The sequence below is a fragment of the Tamandua tetradactyla genome, chromosome 14 (genome assembly GCF_023851605.1).
Source record: "Tamandua tetradactyla isolate mTamTet1 chromosome 14, mTamTet1.pri, whole genome shotgun sequence".
Classification (NCBI taxonomy): Eukaryota; Metazoa; Chordata; class Mammalia; order Pilosa; family Myrmecophagidae; genus Tamandua; species Tamandua tetradactyla.
In genome coordinates this window covers 56,068,604-56,089,403 of record NC_135340.1, presented here as the reverse complement: position 1 = coordinate 56,089,403, position 20,800 = coordinate 56,068,604, and the positions used below count along the sequence as shown (strand labels likewise).

General features: G+C 37.0%; 1 protein-coding gene across 8 annotated transcripts in view; it reads right to left on the bottom strand.

Moving 5' to 3' along the window:
- GANC (glucosidase alpha, neutral C) overlaps positions 1 to 20,800 on the bottom strand; it is a 132,395-nt gene that overhangs the window by 86,279 nt on the left and 25,316 nt on the right. For all 8 annotated transcript variants that reach the window (XR_013162352.1, XR_013162353.1, XR_013162354.1 and 5 more), the window contains exons 6-7: positions 9,950 to 10,132; positions 903 to 948 (exon numbers count right to left, since the gene is read on the bottom strand). Coding sequence is in view for 4 of the 8 variants with exons in the window: in XM_077127557.1 (XP_076983672.1) it covers positions 903 to 948; positions 9,950 to 10,132 (229 nt within the window). In the remaining 4 variants the exon portion in view is untranslated. The remainder of the gene's footprint in view (positions 1 to 902; positions 949 to 9,949; positions 10,133 to 20,800) is intronic.

Genomic DNA, 20,800 nt, shown 5'->3' with positions numbered 1-20,800 from the left:
CTTTTATTTGGGGTTCAGCTGAGCTGGGGGCCTATTTTTAGTAGTCAGAATTTGTTAATTATTTCCACAATTAGAGCTTGGGTTGCTCAGCCCCTGCTGCTAGTAAAGTCTCTTTCCTACCCCCTCTGGGAAGCAGCCTGTGGGGGAGGGGTGCCAACAGCTGCGGGGAGGGGTGCCAACAGCTGCAGGGAGGGGTGCCAACAGCTGAAGCTTGGGGTACTCACAGTTCTGCATGGGCTTGCAGCTGATCCAGCTTGTCTAGACTGGGGTATGCTGTGTGTTCGGTCGCTGCCATGGCCCCAGCAGTTGTTCTGTACTGTTCCTGGCTATTTACTAGCTGCTCTGGAGGATGAACTAAATCCTCCTCACTAAGCTACCATCTTGGCTTCCCCCTGCTTTTCCCACCTTTTTGACTAGCTAATGTCAAAACCTCAAGCTTCAGGTTTCAGCTTTAACATTATTTCCTTTGGGAGGTCTGTTCTGACCCTTAACTTGGTCAGGTTCCTTGTGCTATTTATAGCAGCCTTTTGCAACATTCTTCACACTTTCAATTACTTAGTCAATGACTATTTTCCCCAAAAGAGTCTAAATTCCATCAGGACAGGTTAGGATTTGTTTATTCATTATTGATTCTCTTTTGCTTAGCACAAATGCCCGCACAAAGCAGGCATTCAAGAAATACTTGATTTATGAATGAATAAATACATGCATGAACACCTGAATGAAACAATCAATAAGATAAGGGAAGTGAAAACAAATAGGTGGTCACATTTATATGTATGCCAGAATTTAACAAGTACATAAGAAGGGAGGAAAAGAATATGCCAAGTGATGAAAATGACGGTGAAGAAGACAAAAAAAAAAAAAAAAAAAAAAAAGACAAGTTGCTCATATTGGATTACCTGAGAGGTGTCAATTGGTTCGTCATTCTTGTTTTCTTTGGTAGCTCTGTTTTAAAATAAAGTTTCATTCATGGTGAGTGACATAATTTTGTATAACATTAATGAATTTCATTTCAATTTTTGAGTATACATAAACATATTACTTTGTGAGAAGAAAAGATACTTTTCTTAAAATTTTAAAATTGAATAAGCTGAAACCCAGAAAAATATCACTATGTGGAAATAATGAATGCTGATTGTTTTCTCCAGACACATGATGTGACCACTATTATAAAAATAGAATCACAATCACAGACTGAAATATTTAAAAGCAATATTGATAAAAATGGAAGAATTACCCCCTCATCACCATCTCTCAAATTCATGTATGGCATCCCCACTCTCATACCTTTAAAATCAAGTGGTTGGTCTCTGAAAATTCCTGGACAACTACTCAAGTCTAAGGTAACTCATGCTATTGTAAGAGGGTAAGGTGAAATTTGGAAGATATTTTAGGTCACATCAATATTTTTAAAGTCAGCATAGTACTTTTTGGAGGGATGTGGAGGATAGAGGATGCTATCAGGAAAAAACAAAAAATGTTAAGACTGTCATATCACAGCTCAGAATCCTTGTCATCAAGCCTGAATTCATCTGTACAGGCTAAAAGGTGAAATTTCTCAGAACAATATTCCAGCAATTCAGGTAAACCACATATATGAAATAGTTATTTTTAATTAAAGAAGTTGTAGGTTTATAGAAAAATCATGCAGAAATACAGAGTTCTCATATATTCCCCATTATTAACATTTTGCATTACTGTGGCATCTTGTTAAAACTGTTAGAGTATGACAGTTTTACTATTAACTACAGCCCATAGTTTACATTAATGTTCACAGTGTTGCACAGCCCTATGATCTTTAAAACTTTATTCTAAGAACAAATATACAACCTAAAATCTCTCTTTTTAATCACACAAACACATATAATTGAGTAGTGTTAATTATATTCACAATGTTGTTCTACAATTACCACCAAAGCTTTTCTGTCACCCCAAACAGATATTCTCTACCTATTAAGTACTAACTCCCCATTCTCTACTGTACCCTGGTATATGGTAACCCATATTTCAGTTTCTGACTCTATGAGTGTGCTTATTCTAATTATTTCATATCAGTGAAATCATATACAATATTTGTCCTTTTGTTCTGGCTTATTTCACTCAACATGTTTTTTAAGGTTCATCCATGTTATTGCATGTACCAGAATTTCATTTCCTTTTACATTATATGTAATTCCCTTTGATAGGTGCTTGGGTTGCTTTCATCTTTTGGCAATTGTGATTAATGTTGCTACGTATAAGTCTTTATTTCAATTCTTTTTGGAAGATACCAAGAAGTGGGAATGACGGGACATATTATAATTTTATATTCAACTTTATGAGGGACTGCCAAACTCTTTTCCACAACAGCTGGACCATTCTGCATTCTCATCCACATTGAATGAATGCTCCTATTTTGCCACATCCTCTCCACCACTTTGCATTTTTAATTATTTTAATAGTATCCATTCTTGTGTGCATGAAACAGTATCTCATATAATTTTGATTTGCATTTCCCTAATGGCTAAAGATGTTGAGCCTCTTTTCATGTGTTTTGTCATCTGTATACCTGAAGAAATGTCTATCCAAATTTTTTGCCCTTTTAAGTTGGGTTGTTTGTCTTTTAGTTGCTGAGTTGTAGGATTTCTTTATATATCTGAATATAAACCCTTCTTGGATATGTGGTTTCCAAATATCTTCTTCCATTATATAAGCTGTCTTTTTTACTTTCCTGATAAAGTCCTTTGATGCACAAAAGTTTTTAAGGTTGATGAAGATCATTTGTCTGTCTTTTGTTGCATGTACTTTTGGCGTAAAGGCTAAGAAAGCAATGGCTAACATAAGGTCTTGAGACTGCTTCCCTATGTTTTCTTCTAAGAATTTTATACTTGGGTTATTTTTAGTTTTTTGAATCACATGGGGGTTAATTTTTTAATTATTGTATGAGATAGGAGTCAATCTTTATTATTTTACATATGGATATTCAATTTTTCAAGTACCATTTGTTGAAGAAACTGTTGTCTCCCAGATTCTGTAAACTGGTTTGGGTAGAATTTGACATCTGAACAATATTCAGACTCCCAATCTATGAACACAGAATGTCATTCCATTTATTTATGTCTCTGATTTCTTTTAGTAATGCTTTAAGGTTTTCTGTAAGTATTTTACATTCTTGGATAAATTCATTCCTAGATATTTGATTATTTTAGTTGCTACATAAGTGGAATTTTTTCCTGATTTCCTCTTCAGTTGGTTCATTACTACTATAAAGAAACTGCTGATTTTTGCATACTGATCTTGTACCTTGCCACTGCTGATTTCGTTATCTAGCTCTAGTAGCGCCTTTATAGGTTTTAATTCTATTTATAGGATCATGTCATCGGCAAATAGGGTAAATTTTACTTTTTCCTTTCCAATTTGGTTGCCTTTAATTTCTCTTTTCTTGCCTGTTATGGCTAGAACTTCTAGAACAGGGTTGAATAATAGTTGTGACAGTAGGCATCCTTGTCTTGTTCCTGATTTTAAAGGGAAAGCTTTCATTCACTCACCATTGAGTATGCGATCAGCTGTGGGATTTTCCTATGTGCTCTTTATCATACTTAGAAATTTTCCCTCTATTCCTAGTTTTCTAAGTTTTTTTTTTTCCAAAAGAGATGCTGCCAACCTGCCCCCAAAACAAACAAAAAGAAACAAAAAAGAAGGGATGTTCGAATTTTTTTATTAATTTTAAAATTTTTTGAAAAATGTAACACCAAACAAATGCAAACATTCTTAAGTTTTGATCATCCCATTCTACATATATAATCAGTAATTCACAATATCATCACATAGTTGCATATTCATCATGATCATTTCATAGAACATTTGCATCAATTGAGAAAAAAGAAATAAGACAACCGAATAATATCGTACCCCTTACCCCTCCCTTTCACTGATCACCAGCATTTCAATCTAAATTTATTTTAACATTTGTTCCCCCTATTATTTATTTTTAATCCATATGTTTTACTCATCTGTCCATACCATAGATAAAAGGAGCATCAGACACAAGGTTTTCACAATCACACAGTCACATTGTGAAAGCTATATCTTTATAAAGTCATCTTCAAGAAACATGGCTACTGGAACACAGCTCTACATTTTCAGGCAGTCCTCTCCAGCCTCTCCATTACATCTTGACTAACAAGGTGATATCTATATAATGCGTAAAATTAACCTCCAGGATAACCTCTCGACTCTTTGGAATCTCTCAGTCATTGACACTTTATTTTGTCTCATTTCTCTCTTCCCCCTTTTGGTCAAGAAGGCTTTCTCAATCCCTTAATGCTGAGCCTCAGCTCATTCTAGGGTTTTTCTCAATTCCTTGATGCTGGGTCTCAGCTCATTCTAGTGGTTTTCTCAATCCCTTGATGCTGAGTCTCAGGGATGCTGGAATTTTAAATGTCCTTTCTGCAACAACTGAGAAGACTGTGTTTTGTTGTTGTTTTTTTTCTTTTCTCCTGTAAAAAGAAGATTTTACATTAATTGATTTTCTTATGTTGAACCACCCTTGCATACCGGATCAAAGTATATAATCCTTTTAATGTGGGCTACTAGATTTGGATTCCTAGTATTTTGTTGAGGATTTGTGCATCTATATTCACATGGGATATTACTGATCTGTAATTTTCTTTTCTTGTAGATCTTTGGTTTGAGGGTGATGTTGGCCTCACAGAATGGCTTAAGTAATGTGCTCTCCTGTATTAGTCATGGTTCTCTAGAGAAACAGAACCAACAGGAGATAACAGTAAATATGAGATTTATAAAGTTGTCTCACGCAACCATGGGAATGGAAGAGTCCAAAATCGGTAGGGCAGCATGTGAAGCTGGCAGCTCCAATGAAGGGTCTAGACGAAATCCACTGAGCAGCGGTGAAAAAAGTCTCTCTTCTTACTTAATACCTTCAACTGATTGGATTATCTCATTGTGAGACAGGCCCTTAGTTGACTGTAGATGTAATCAGCCACAGCTGCAATCAACTGACTGCTGATTTAATAAACCAGCCTTCTGGTTTATCAACAAGTCATGAAATATCCTTGCAGCAACAGTCAGGCCAGTGCTTGCCTGATGAGACAACTGGAACATCACCTGGCCAAGGTGACACCAGAACCTAACCATCACATCTCCTCTTCATTTTTTCAGAAGGGTTTTAGCAGGACTGGTATTAATTCTTCTTGAAATGCTTGGTAGAATTCACTGGTGAAGACCTGTCTTCGTTGGGAGGATTTTGATTAGTAATTCATCTCTTTACTTGTTATTGGTCTCCTAAAATCTTCTATTTCTTCTAGAGTCAGTTAAGTAGTTTGTATGTTTCTAGGAATCTGTCCATTTCATCTAGGTTATCTAATTTGTTCGGGTATCCTTGTTCATAATATCCTTATAATCCCTTTTATTTCTGTGGCATCTATAGTGACAGCCCTCCTTTCATTTCTGATTTTAGTTATTTGCATTTTCTCTTTTCCATCCTGTCAGTCTGGCTAAATTACGTTTGTTGATTCTTTCTGGGTTTTTTTTTTTTTTTAAGCTTCTATTTCATTTATCTCCACTCTAATCATAGTTAATTTCTTCCATCTATTCACTTTGGGTTTAGTTTGCTCTTCTTTTTCTAGATCTTACAGTTGTAAGTTAGGTCTCTGATTTGAGGTATTTCTTTTCTTTTTTAATGTAAGCATTTTTTTCTTCCTTTCACTTTCATCCTGTCTGTGTCTTAGAATTTAAGGTGAGTCTCTTGTAAAAAGCATACAATTAGGTCATGCTTTTTTTTTAATCTATAGCCAAACTCTGCCCTTTGACTGAAGACTTTAATCCATTTATACTTAAAATATCTACTGATAATGCAGGACACTCTTCTGCCATTTTGCCTTTGTAGTTTTATACCTTTTTTGTTCTCAATTTTTACATTAATCTACTTTCATATTTATCTGACTTTTTGAATTATACCATTTTGAGTCCCTTCTCATTTTTTCTGCATATATATTTTTCATATGTTCTCTTTGTCGTTGCTATGTGGCTTAAACTTAATATCCGAAATCCATAACAAACATATTTGATTTGCTACCAACTTAACTTTAATAGCAAACATATACATTATTCCCATAACCCCCATTTCCCCACCTTTTTCTTGTACCTGTTAAAAATTATATCTGTTTAAATTATATGTGCAAACCATATATTTATTACTAATTTTTATGCATTTGCATTTCAGAATCTGTTACAAGTAAAAAGTGATGTTACATACCAAAACATACAATAGCACCAGCATTAATAATTACCCATAATGTTACCTTTACTGAAGGACTTTATTTCTTCATGCCACTTTGATCCACTGTCCAGTGTCTATTCATTTCAGTCTGAAGGACTCACTTCATATTGCTTGTAAAGCAGGTCTAGTGGTAATGAACTCCGTCAGTTTTTACCTATCCAAATACCTTCATCTCCCCCTCAAATATATATATATTTTGGTTGTCTGGTCCAGGAATTGAACCTAAATCTCCTGCAGGAAAGGCAAGCATTCTAACACTGAACCACCTGTGCACCCGCCCCTTCATTTTTGAAAGACAGCTTCAGTCTTTCAAAATATAAAATTTTTGGAGAGCAATTGTTCTTTTTTTAGCACTTTAAAATATTTTGCCCCTCTGCCTTCTTGCCTGAATGGTTCCTGATGAGAAATTGGCACTTAATCTTATTGGTACTCCCTTGTACTCAACACACTGCTTTTGTTGTGCAGCTTTCAAACTTCTTGCTTTGCCCTTGACATCTGAGAGTTGACTACTCTATGTCTGAGTATTCTTTTTGGATTATCCTGTTTGGGGTTTGTTGGGATTCTTGAATGTGCATAATAGTCATGGCTTTCATTAAGTTTGGTAAGTTTTCTGCCATTATTTCTTTGAATATTCCTTTTGCCCCAAGCTCTCTTTCTTCTCCTTCTGGGACTCCCATAATGCTTATATTGGTATGCTACAAGTCTTTTTGGCTCTGTTTACCTTTTTTTTGGCAGGTGCAGCTTCTGAGAATTGAACCCAGGTTTTGTTTACTTTAAAAAATTGTTTTCTTCTTTCTGAATCATTTCAATTGTGTTGTATTCAAGTTCACTGATTTTTTTCTTCTATCACCTCCAATCTGCTATTGAAACCTGCTAGGTAATTTTTCATTTCAGTTATTCTGGTCTTCATTCCATTATTCACATTTGCGTCATTTAAAACATTTTTATCTCTTTACTGAGTTTCTCAAACTGTTCATTCACTTTTCCTGATATCCTTTCACTCTTTCTCTGCGTTTTCCTTTATCTCCTTGAGCATATTGAGAATCGTTTCTTAAAAAAGTTTTTGCCCAATATGTTAAAATCTAGTCTACTTCATTGATGTTTTTAGGGTTTTTTTAAATTGGATGGGCACCATTTTCTGTTACTTTGTCTTGTATCTTTAACAGTATACATTTGGTATTTCAAAGTATTAACTCTAGGATTTAGTCCCTGGGATGTCTGTTCCTTAAGTCTGTATCTACCTAGCAACATAAAAGAGATTTCTTTTGAGTGCTAGGAATTAACAAAAACAAACCAATGCATAAAACTCCTTTCAGAGTTTTTGTAAGTTGATTTTTCATGGGCTAATGCTCTCCTTCAGAGGTTAGCCCTTCTATCGAGAAGATCAGTCCAAGGTGAATGTGAAGTGCAAGGTCTTCTCTGTCTTTTTTGAGCCTGGGTCTTGTCCTGGGTTTGTGCTTGATTTGTGGCTTTAGGAATTCCCCTGTTCACAGGAATTTGAATGTCTCCTATACTTCCTATGAAATAGATTATCTTTGCCCTCTTAGGTGCTGTAGTGCATGGCTTAAAGCAAATAATCCTTTGACCCAGGCCACTTAGTCTTAATTGTTTCTTACATTGCTTTAGCTGTCCAAAAGCTGCTTCATTCTTCAAGGTAAGTTCTGGGAGGCATGAACCTAAGAGAAGTTTCCTAGTTCAGACTTCAGGTTGCCACCTGATAGACTGACAATGACATAGATGAACAGAGGAACCCCAGTACGTGCATGAGGGTTACTCTGACTCCCTCTGGAATGAGGCCAGGGACCCAAAATGGGAATGTAGGCCAAGTCCACATTGTGCTGAAGAGAGGTTGGAGGAGGAACCCACAAGTGTGCCTTGAAGTACTCTTACTGTTTTTAAAGCTACGTTTTCTTGATTTGGTGCTCACCCAGTTATTGCAATTCTTTAACTGTTTTTCAGGAGTTTTAAGGAAGATGACTCTGCCAGGTTTTGCTAGCTGTTTAAACATTCTGTGGAGGAAGAGAATCCTGGAATGTCTTATTCTGCCATCTTTGTTGATGCATTCTCCAGACAAACCAATATTTAAAAAAATTTATTAATTAGAAAAAATTTAACAAATGAACTAAAACATCAACATATATAATCAGTAATTGACAATATCTTCACTTAGTTACATATTCATCATTTCTTAGAACATTTGCATCAATTCAGAAAAAGAAATAAAAAGACAACAGAAAAAGAAATAAAATGAAAACAGAAAAAAAAAGATTATACATACCATACCCCTTACCCCTCCCTTTCATTAGCATTTCATACTAAATTTATTTTAACATTTGTTCCCCCTATTATTTATTTTTATTCCATATGTTCTACTCATCTGAGGACAAGGTAGATAAAAGGAGCATCAGACACAAGGTTTTCACAATCACACAGTCACACTGTGAAAGCTATATCATTATTCAATCATCCTCAAGAAACATGGCTACTGGAACAGAGCTCTACATTTTCAGGCAGTTCCCTCTAGCCTCTCCATTACATCTTGAATAACAAGGTGATATCTACTTAATGTGTAAGAATAACCTCCAGGATAACCTCTCGGCTCTGTTTGGAATCTCTCAGCCATTGACACTTTGTCTCATTGCACTCTTTCCCCTTTTGGCTGAGAAGGTTTTCTCAATCCCTTGATGCTGAGTCTCAGCTCATTCTAGGGTTTTCTCAATTCCTTGATGCTGAGTCTCAGCTCATTCTAGGATTTCTGTCCCATGTTGCCAGGAAGGTCCACACCCCTGGGAGTCATGTCCCATGTAGACAGGGGGAGGGTGGTGAGTTTGTTTGTTGTGTTGACTGGAGAGAGAGGCCACATCTGAGCAACAAAAGAGGCTCTCTTGGGGGTGACTCTTAGGCCTAATTTTAAGTAGACTTGACCTATCCTTTGTAGGGTTAAGTTTCATATGAACGAACCCCAAGACTGGAAGCTCAGCCTATAACTTTGGTTGTCCACACCGCTTGTGAGAATATCAAGAACTCAACTTGGGGAAGTTGAATTTCTCCCCGTTTTCACCATTCCCAGAAGGGGACGTTGCAAATACTTTTCCACTCACTGATCGAATCACTCTGGGATTCACTGGGGCATCACTCTGGACAAACCAACAAAATCTCATGTCCTACCTGAGATTCCAAGTACTTAAGGTGTTCAATCAAACTATCTACATAAGTTATATTAGGAAATGCACTAGTCAAAATATAAATTTTATCCCAAATAAACATTTTTTGCTTTAGTCTCACACATAAGGTGAGATTTAAAAATGTTAATTACCATCCATTTTCAGCACCCCTTCAGTAATGACATTCCTTTGTTTTTCCTCATGCAAAAACATTTTTTAAATTTGTACATTTAGTCACTATTATTATACACTCTAGGCATTCCTAGATTGTACCATCTCAATCTTTAACAAAAATCTATCTTTCTTTCTAATTTCATTTATGCCCCCAGCCCTCCTCCCTCTATCATTCTCACATGCAGCTTCATTCAGTGTTTTAACATAATTGTATTATAGTTAGGTAATATTGTGCTGTCCATTACAAACCAATTTTTTATCTAATCAGGCATTTAGATTTATAATCAGGTTTTAAATTCTTTATGCAACAAATAATATGCAAAAATACCTTTCTTTGGGAGGAATCTGTAGGTGCTCAAAGTATAACTGGCCAAGGGAGTTTATGCTCATCACAACCTCTCCCTCAGATACCAAGTCTATCTTGAATGGGTCTGTTGTGATATGAAACTTCAGATCTTCTTTTCCATATGCCAACACCAGGTTGTCTGTATCCTCTGAGCATGAAATCAGTCTAGAAAATTAAGCAGGAGAATAAGAGAAAACTAAATGGTATAGATTTACATGGCTCTATGTGATTCTCAATTTGAAGTAACTAGCAAATCAGTATTCAAGTTACATAGCAGAGTTAAGGCAGTAGACAGCTGACATCAAGAGTATGGGCTTTGGAGTCAGAGAGCCTGGGACTGAACATTGCTCTACCATGCACCAGAATGTAACTTAAGATAAGTTAATTAGCCTTTTTAGGTCTCAGTTTCCTCATCTGTAAAGTGGAAATACTTTTTAGAAAAACAAAACAAATAGTTTGTTGAAAGAATTAAATGAGATCATGCACATAAAACACTTGGCACACTGTCTGGAACAAAATAAACACTCAATAAATGTTAGCTATTATTATCATAGTTATTGCTACCTTGATGTTCAGCATACAAATACTTTGCTGCTTAGAATCTAAACATTTTTCTTTCTCATCTAGTTGTTTACTCAGAAACTGAGGAACACCACAGATTTGATTACTGATCCACTAAGTACACACTGAGATGTGCCAGGTCAAACTTTCATTTATCCATTTATTGTCTGACTTCCATTAATCCTTGTGGATCCAAAATATCTTAATGGTCTACCTGTCAAAGCAGGGCCTAATGGAAAGGTCTAGATATTTCCAAAGTGGTCAATAATTCTTCCTCCTGACTTTGCCTAAAGAGTTATATGTTCCTGTTACATCCTTGAAGAGTCTTTCTCCATGAATTCCTGACCTCCCCATCAAGCAAAAAGCTTGGGATCTGGAAACTAACCCTGTCTGGAGTTGGCTGAGAGGTTGTATCTTATTGCTCACCAAATACAGATAGAGTTCTTTTGGTTATTCCATTAAGTAGGACCTTAGTTCATTTATTTCAGACCAATGGACCCATGATAAATACACTGCCCTTAGGGTTAAACCATTTTGAGTATCATATGGGTGCTGCTGCATATTACAGAACCATGTCTACCTTGCCTCTGGCAATTAAATGCTGCTACCTGGCTCCAGCCACCTGAAGCCTCATCATCTCCACTGAAATCAGGGCTCTTACTTCAACGGCATCATTTCCCACCATTCTCTCCCGCCTATAGAGGACATTCAATACAATGCCTTTAAAAAAAAAAACTTTTTAAAATCGTGTAATATAAAATATATACAAAGTGAAGAAAGAAAAAAGCAGTAATTTTCAAAGCATTCTTCAACAAGTAGTTGAAGAACAGGTACCAGAGTTTGTCTTGGTCTACCAAACAATGCCACTTTAAATTCTGTTTTTTATCACATGGTTGTGTATTCTATACCATGACCATTTTTAGAACATTTGCATTACTCCAGAAAAAGAAATAAAAGAAGCGGCGGGCCGCGGTGGCTCAGCGGGCAAAGTGCTTGCCTGCTATGCCGGAGGACCTCGGTTCGATTCCCGGCCCCAGCCCATGTAACAAAAAAAAAAAACGGAAAAACAAAATACAAGAAAATGTTTAAAGATGTTTCCCTTTCTTCCTTCCTTCCTTTCTTCTATCCTTCCTTCCTTCTCTCTGTCTTTCCTTTAAAAAAAAAAAAAAAAAAAAAAAAAAAAAAAAAAAAAGAAATAAAAGAAGAAAAAACATGAACTTATACATCCCATATTCTTTCCCCATTCCTCTCATTGAACTACAGTATTTCATTCAACTCAGTTTTTATCCTTTTTCTCCCCGTCATTTACCTTTTATCCACATTTTTGTTACTCATCTGTCCTTAGCTATCTATAAAAGAAGCATCAGACACAAGGTTTTCAAAACCACACAGTCATATTGTAAAAGCTATATAGTTATAAAGTCTTCTTCAAGAATCAAGGCTACTGGAACAGTTTTAGGTACTTCCCTCCAGGTACTCCAATTCACCATAAGCTAAAGAAGGATATCTATATAATGCACAAGAATAGTCTCCAGGATAACCTTGACTCTATTCGAAATTTCTCAGCCACTGAGACTTTATTTTGTCTCATTTCTCTGTTCTCTCTTTTGGTCAAGAAGGCTTTCTCATTCTCCTAGGGCTGGGTCCCAGCTCATCCCCGGAAGTCAGGTCCCACTTTGCCGGGGAGATTTACACCCTGGGAGTCATATTCCATGTAGGAGGGAGGCCAAGCTGGTTTTTAGAGAAAGGCCACATCTCAGCAACAAAAGAGGTTCTCTGGGGATGACTTAGGCATAATTATTAGTAGGCTTAGCTTCTCTTTTGCAGGAATAAGCTTCACAGGGGTGAGCCCCAACATCAAGGGCTTAGCCTACTGAATTGGTTGTCCCCACTGTTTGCAAAAATATCAAGAATTCTCCAAATGGGGAAGCTGAATATTTCCTACTTTCTCCCCAGTTCCTCAAGGGGACTTTGCAAATACTTTTTTATTCTCTGACCAAATTACTCTGGGATATATCAGGGCATCATGCTAACCTGTAAAGACCAACAAAATCTCACACCCTATTCAAGATTCCATGTAATTATTTTTATTTATAGACAGATGAGTAAAAAACATGGGTAAGAAATCAACAAGTAATAGGGGATACAAAGGTTAAAATAAATTAAGTAGATTGAAATATTAGTGGTCAATGAGAGGGAGGGGTAAGGGGTATGACATGTATGAGTTTTTTCCTTTTGATTTCTTTTGCTGGAGAGATGCAAGAGTTCAAAAAAATGATCATGGTGATGAATACACAACTATGTGATGACACTGTGAGCACTGATAGTAACCATGTCAAGAATGTTTGTATGCCAAGAACATTTGTATGTTTGTTTGTTGTTTACAATTAAAAGAAATATATATATATATATAAGATTCCATGTAATGATAGTGTTCAACTAAACTGTCCATACCAGTCAGATTAGATAATGGGCTATCCAAATATAACTTTTGCACTAAATAAACATCTCTCCCTTTAGTCCTACACAGAGGTCTGAAAATATGAACTGTATCATCCTTTACTCAGTATGCCGATTTACCTTAGTCATATATCCAGATCAGCTTCGTTCACATTGCTAGATGAAGTCTGATCACTTTTTCAGCTTTTTAAACAGTTGCTGAATGGGGTAATGCTGACTTTCATAGCTTCAGGGCTCTAATTCAGTCTCAGTTGTCACATAAATACCCAAAGTTTCAGGGAATGACCAGGTCACATACAAATAGCTCAGTATCTCAAAATTTAGAAATACCAGTTACAACTCCTGAATATATGTGAGTGCTGTAAGAGCTTACAAATCTAACAAACTTGACAATAGGCACCAACCTGATAACCCATGCTCTTGATTTCAATTCTCTGAGTTTGTATATTATAATTAATCCATGTGAGTGAGGCATGATAATATTTGTCTTTTTGTTTCTGACATTTTATACCACATATTGTCCTTAAGGTTCATTCACTTAGCTGCGTACTTCCCAATTTCATTCCTTCTTGCAGCCACTCGGTAGTTTTTGTATGTAAACACCACAGTTCCACTTCCATTCCTCTTTCTACTCAGAGGTCAGCTTCATCCATTGGGAATGGATGTACATTCACAAGTACAAGTGTCCACTAGTGTCCCCACTCTCAGTTCCTCCAGGTACACCCCACCCCTTGCCTCCTGTGGAACCATCATGCTACCCGCCGGAGGGGCTGCCCCTCTCAGCTTCCCTATCAACAGTGAATACGTACATCTCTTTCTCCACATTTTCTCTAGCACTTAGTTTCTCTGTTCATTTTTAAACAATTTTATTCACATATCATACAAATCAATATAAGTAAAGAGACATGTCTTTGCCACCATAATCTATATATGAAGACATTTCCTGTTCTTCTTCCAGAAAGAATCCACACCCCTCCCCTACATATTCTGCTTGCTGATATTTAGTTTGGCATAATTTCTTTGTTTCATTCAGTGGAAACATATTACAATGCTACTGTTGACTATATACACTAGCTTGGATTGTTGTACCTTTTCCTGTATAGCATTCATTTTCAACCCCTTGCAATGCTGACATTCAATTGTTCTTCCTAAAAACAAAAATGTTTTTATATTATACATTTAACCACCGTCCTTGTGTATTCTAGGCATTCCTAAGATATACCCTCTCAGTCTTTCCTTTGGTTTCGTATGTGCCCCCAGCCCTTCTCTCTTAAACATAACTCACCTTCAGCTTCATTCAGTGATCTTATATAATTGTGCTACCATAAGGTAGTATTATGCTATCCATTTCTGAATTTTTACAATCACTCATGTTTGCAAAATCTGTATTCTTTCAGCAGCAAATGTCCCAATCTTGACCCTCTTTCTATCTCCTGATAACCTGTGTTCTGAACTCTCAAAGTTCACTCATTAATATTAGTTCATATTAGTGAGACCATACAGTTTTGCACCTTTGTTTCTGACTAATTTCACTCAGCATAATGTCCTCAAGGTTCATCCATGTTGTTACATGCTTCACAACTTTACACTTGCATAATATTCCATTGAATGTATATACCATAGCTGGTTTAGTCACTGGTCTGCTGATGGACATTTAGGTTGTTTACATCTCTTGGCAATTATAAACTGCTATAAACATTGGTGTGCAAATGTCCATTTGTGTCCTTGCTTTAGTTTTTCTGGGTCCCTAGTAATGGGATTGCTGGATCATATGGCAATTCTATACTTAGTTTCTTGAGGAACTGCCAAACTGCCTTTCAGAGCAGTTGCATCATTTTACATTCCCACCAACAGTGGATAAATGTGCTTCTTTCTCCACATCTTCTCCAGCACTTGTTGTTTCCTGTTTGTTCATTATTTTTTTATAATGGCCAGTCTACTGGATGTCAGATGATATCTCATTGTGGTTTTTTTTTTTTATTACTTAAAGAAAAAAAAGAAATTAACACAACATTTAGAAATCATTCCATTCTACATATGCAATCAGTAATTCTTAACATCATCACATAGATGCATGATCATCGTTTCTTAGTACATTTGCATCGGTTTAGAAGAACTAGCAACACAACCGAAAAAGATACAGAATGTTAATATAGAGAAAAAAATAAAAGTAATAATGTAAAAAAAAAAACCAAACCAAACCAAAACAAAACAAAAACCTATAGCTCAGATGCAGCTTCATTCAGTGTTTTAACATGATTACTTTACAATTAGGTATTATTGTGCTGTCCATTTTTGAGTTTTTGTATCTAGTACTGTTGCACAGTCTGTATCCCTTCAGCTCCAATTACCCATTATCTTACCCTGTTTCTAACTCCTGCTGGACTCTGTTACCAATGACATATTCCAAGTTTATTCTCGATTGTCGGTTCACATTAGTGGGACCATACAGTATTTGTCCTTAGTTTTTGGCTAGACTCACTCAGCATAATGTTTTCTAGGTCCATCCATGTTATTACATGCTTCGTAAGTTTATTCTGTCTTAAAGCTGCATAATATTCCATCGTATGTATATACCACAGTTTGTTTAGCCACTCGTCTGTTGATAGACATTTTGGCTGTTTCCACCTCTTTGCAATTGTAAATAACGCTGCTATAAACATTGGTGTGCAAATGTCCGTTTGTGTCTTTGCCCTTAAGTCCTTTGAGTAGATACCTAGCAACGGTACTGCTGGGTCATATGGCAATTCTATATTCAGCTTTTTGAGGAACTGCCAAACTGCCTTCCACAGTGGTTGCACCATTTGACATTCCCACCAACAGTGAATAAGTGTGCCTCTTTCTCCGCATCCTCTCCAGCACTTGTCATTTCCTGCTTTGCTGATAATGGCCATTCTGGTGGGTGTGAGATGATATCTCATTGTGGTTTTGATTTGCATTTCTCTAATGGCCAGGGACACTGAGCATCTCTTCATGTGCCTTTTGGCCATTTGTATTTCCTCTTCTGAGAGGTGTCTGTTCAAGTCTTTTTCCCATACTGTAATTGGGTTGGCTGTCTTTTTGTTGTTGAGTTGGACAATCTCTTTATAAATTCTGGATACTAGACCTTTATCTGATATGTCGTTTCCAAATATTGTCTCCCATTGTGTATGTTGTCTTTCTACTTTCTTGATGAAGTTCTTTGATGCACAAAAGTGTTTAATTTTGAGGAGCTCCCATTTATTTATTTCCTTCTTCAGTGCTCTTGCTTTAAGTTTAAGGTCCATAAAATCGCCTCCAATTGTAAGTTTCATAAGATATCTCCCTACATTTTCCTCTAACTGTTTTATGGTCTTAGACCTAATGTTTAGGTCTCTGATCCATTTTGAGTTAACTTTTGTATCGGGTGTGAGATACGGGTCTTCTTTCATTCTTTTGCATATGGATATCCAGTTCTCTAGGCACCATTTATTGAAGAGACTGTTCTGTCCCAGGTGAGTTGGCTTGACTGCCTTATCAAAGATCAAATGTCCATAGATGAGAGGGTCTACATCAGAGCACTCTATTAGATTCCATTGGTCGATATATCTATCTTTATGCCAATACCATGCTGTTTTGACCACTGTGGCTTCATAATATGCCTTAAAGTCAGGCAGCGCGAGACCTCCAGCTTCGTTTTTTTTCCTCAAGATGTTTTTAGCAATTCGGGGCACCCTGCCTTCCAGATAAATTTGCTTATTGGTTTTTCTATTTCTGAAAAATGAGTTGTTGGGATTTTGATTGGTATTGCATTGAATCTGTAGATCAATTTAGGTAAGATTGACATCTTAACTATATTTAGTCTTCCAATCCATGAACACGGTATGCCCTTCCATCTATTTAGGTCTTCTGTGATTTCTTTTAGCAGTTTTTTTGTAGTTTTCTTTGTATAGGTTTTTTGTCTCTTTAGTTATATTTATTCCTAGGTATTTTATTCTTTCAGTTGCAATTGTAAATGGGATTCGTTTCTTGATTTCCCCCTCAGCTTGTTCATTACTAGTGCATAGAAATGCTACAGGTTTTTGCATGTTGATCTTGTAACCTGCTACTTTGCTGTACTCATTTATTAACTCTAGTAGTTTTGTTGTGGATTTTTCCGGGTTTTCGATGTATAGTATCATACCGTCTGCAAACAGTGATAGTTTTACTTCTTCCTTTCCAATTTTGATGCCTTGTATTTCTTTTTCTTGTCTAATTGCTCTGGCTAGAACCTCCAACACGATGTTGAATAATAGTGGTGATAATGGACATCCTTGTCTTATTCCTGATCTTAGGGGGAAAGTTTTCAATTTTTCCCCATTGAGGATGATATTAGCTGTGGGTTTTTCATATATTCCCTCTATTATTTTAAGGAAGTTCCCTTGTATTCCTATCTTTTGAAGTGTTTTCAACAGGAAAGGATGTTGAATCTTGTCAAATGCCTTCTCTGCATCAATTGAGATGATCATGTGATTTTTCTGCTTTGATTTGTTGATATGGTGTATTACATTAATTGATTTTCTTATGTTGAACCATCCTTACATACCTGGGATGAATCCTACTTGGTCATGATGTATAATTCTTTTAATGTGTTGTTGGATACGATTTGCTAGAATTTTATTGAGGATTTTTGTATCTATATTCATTAGAGAGACTGGTCTGTAGTTTTCTTTTTTTGTAATATCTTTGCCTGGTTTTGGTATGAGGGTGATGTTGGCTTCATAGAATGAATTAGGTAGTTTTCCCTCCACTTCGATTTTTTTGAGGAGTTTGAGGAGAGTTGGTACTAATTCTTTTTGGAATGTTTGATAGAATTCACATGTGAAGCCGTCTGGTCCTGGACTTTTCTTTTTAGGAAGCTTTTGAATGACTGATTCAATTTCTTTACTTGTGATTGGTTTGTTGAGGTCATCTATTTCTTCTTGAGTCAAAGTTGGTTGTTCATGTCTTTCCAGGAACCCGTCCATTTCCTCTAAATTTTTGTATTTATTAGCGTAAAGTTGTTCATAGTATCCTGTTATTACCTCCTTTATTTCTGTGAGGTCAGTAGTTATGTCTCCTCTTTCATTTCTGATCTTATTTATTTGCATCCTCTCTCTTCTTCTTTTTGTCAGTTTGCTAAGGGCCCATCAATCTTATTGATTTTCTCATAGAACCAACTTCTGGTCTTACTGATTTTCTCTATTGTTTTCATCTTTTCAATTTCATTTTTTCTGCTCTAATCTTTGTTATTTCTTTCCTTTTGCTTGCTTTCGGGTTAGTTTGCTGTTCTTTCTCCAGTTCTTCCAAGTGGACAGTTAATTCCTGCATTTTTGCCTTTTCTTCTTTTCTGATATAGGCATTTAGGGCAATAAATTTCCCTCTTAGCACTGCCTTTGCTGCGTCCCATAAGTTTTGATATGTTGTGTTTTCATTTTCATTCGCCTAGAGGTATTTGCTAATTTCTCTTGCAATTTCTTCTTTCACCCACCCGTTGTTTAAGAGTGTGTTGTTGAGCCTCCATGTAATTGTGAATTTTCTGGCACTCGGCCTATTATTGATTTCCAACTTCATTCCTTTATGATCCGAGAAAGTGTTGTGTATGATTTCAATCTTTTTAAATTTGTTAAGACTTGCTTTGTGACCCAGCATATGGTCTATCTTTGAGAATGATCCATGAGCACTTGAGAAAAAGGTGTATCCTGCTGTTGTGGGATGTAATGTCCTATAAATGTCTGTTAAGTCTAGCTCATTTAGAGTAATATTCAGATTCTCTATTTCTTTATTGATCCTCTGTCTAGATGTTCTGTCCATTGATGAGAGTGGTGAATTGAAGTCTCCAACTATTATGGTATATGAGTCTATTTCCCTTTTCAGTGTTTGCAGGGTATTCCTCACGTATTTTGGGGCATTCTGGTTCTGTGCGTAAATATTTATGATTGTTATGTCTTCTTGTTTAATTGTTCCTTTTATTAGTAGATAGTGTCCTTCTTTGTCTCTTTTAACTGTTTTACATTTGAAGTCTAATTTGTTGGATATTAGTATAGCCACTCCTGCTCTTTTCTGGTTGTTATTTGCATGAAATATCTTTTCCCAACCTTTCACTTTCAACCTATGTTTATCTTTGGGTCTAAGATGTGTTTCCTGTAGACAGCATATAGAAGGATCCTGTTTTTTAATCCATTCTGCCAGTCTATGTCTTTTGATTGGGGAATTCAGTCCATTAGCATTTAGTGTTATTACTGTTTGGATAATATTTTCCTCTACCATTTTGTCTTTTGTATTATGTACCTCATATCTGATTTTCCTTCTTTCTACACTCTTCTCCATACCTCTCTCTTCTTTTTTTATCTGTCTCTAGTGCTCCCTTTAGTATTTCTTGCAGAGCTGGTCTCTTGGTCACAAATTCTCTCAGTGACTTTTTGTCTGAGAATGTTTTAATTTCTCCCTCATTTTTGAAGGACAATTTTGCTGGATATAGGAGTCTTGGTTGGCAGTTTTTCTCTTTTAGTAATTTAAATATATCATCCCACTGTCTTCTAGCCTCCATGGTTTCTGCTGAGAAATCTACACATAGTTTTATTGGGTTTCCCTTGTATGTGATGGATTGTTTTTCTCTTGCTGCTTTCAAGATCCTCTCTTTCTCTTTGACCTCTGACCTTCTAACTAGTAAGTGTCTTGGAGAACGACTATTTGGGTCTATTCTCTTTGGGGTGTGCTGCACTTCTTGGATCTGTAATTTTAGGTCTTTCATAAGAGTTGGGAAATTTTCAGTGATAATTTCTTCCATTAGTTTTTCTCCTCCTTTTCCCTTCTCTTCTCCTCCTGGGACACCCACAACACGTATGTTTGTGCGCTTCATATTGTCCTTCAGTTCCCTGATCCCTGTTCAAATTTTTCCATTCTTTTCCCTATAGTTTCTGTTTCTTTTTGGAATTCAGATGTTCCATCCTCCAAATCACTAATTCTATCTTCTGTCTCTTTAAATCTATCATTGTAGGTATCCATTGTTTTTTCCATCTTTTCTACTTTGTCCTTCACTTCCATAAGTTCTGTGATTTGTTTTCTCAGTTTTTCTATTTCTTCTTTTTATTCAGCCCATGTCTTCTTCATGTCCTCCCTCAATTTATCGATTTCGTTTTTGAAGAGGTTTTCCATTTCTGTTCGTATATTCAGCATTAGTTGTCTCAGCTCCTGTATCTCATTTGAACTATTGGTTTGTTCCTTTGACTGGGCCATATTTTCAATTTTCTGAGCGTGATCTGTTATCTTCTGCTGGCGTCTGGGCATTTAGTCAGATTTCCCTGGGTGTTGGACCCAACAGGTTGAAAGATTTTTCTGTGAAATCTCTGGGTTGTTTTTCTTATCCTGCCCAGTAGGTGGCACTCGTGGCACTCATTTGTCTGCGGGTCCCACCAGTAAAAGGTGCTGTGGGTCCTTTAACTTTGGAAAACTCTCGCAGTGGGGGAGATTCGCCAGCTGAAGCGGCTTGGAAGAGTGCCAATCCGAATCTCCCAGCTGGCCCGGGGATCCGAACGTGGGGAGGGTCGCCGGCCGCCGCAGCCCAGGAGAGTGCCCGTCCGAATCTCTTAGCCGGCCTGGGGCGCCAAGCGTGGCGGGAGGGCGCCAGCCATCGCGGCCCGGGGGAGTGCACTGCTCCCAGCCGGACCGGGAAGTCACGTGTTTGGAAGGGACCCCGGTCACCGTTCTCCGCGGCATGGGGATCTCCGATCCAATTCTCCCAGCTGGTCTGGGGGGCCGCCAGCCTCCGTGGCTTGAAGGGACCGCCTGTCCAATTCTCCCAGCCGGCCCGGGAAGGAGGGAGGGAGGGACTCC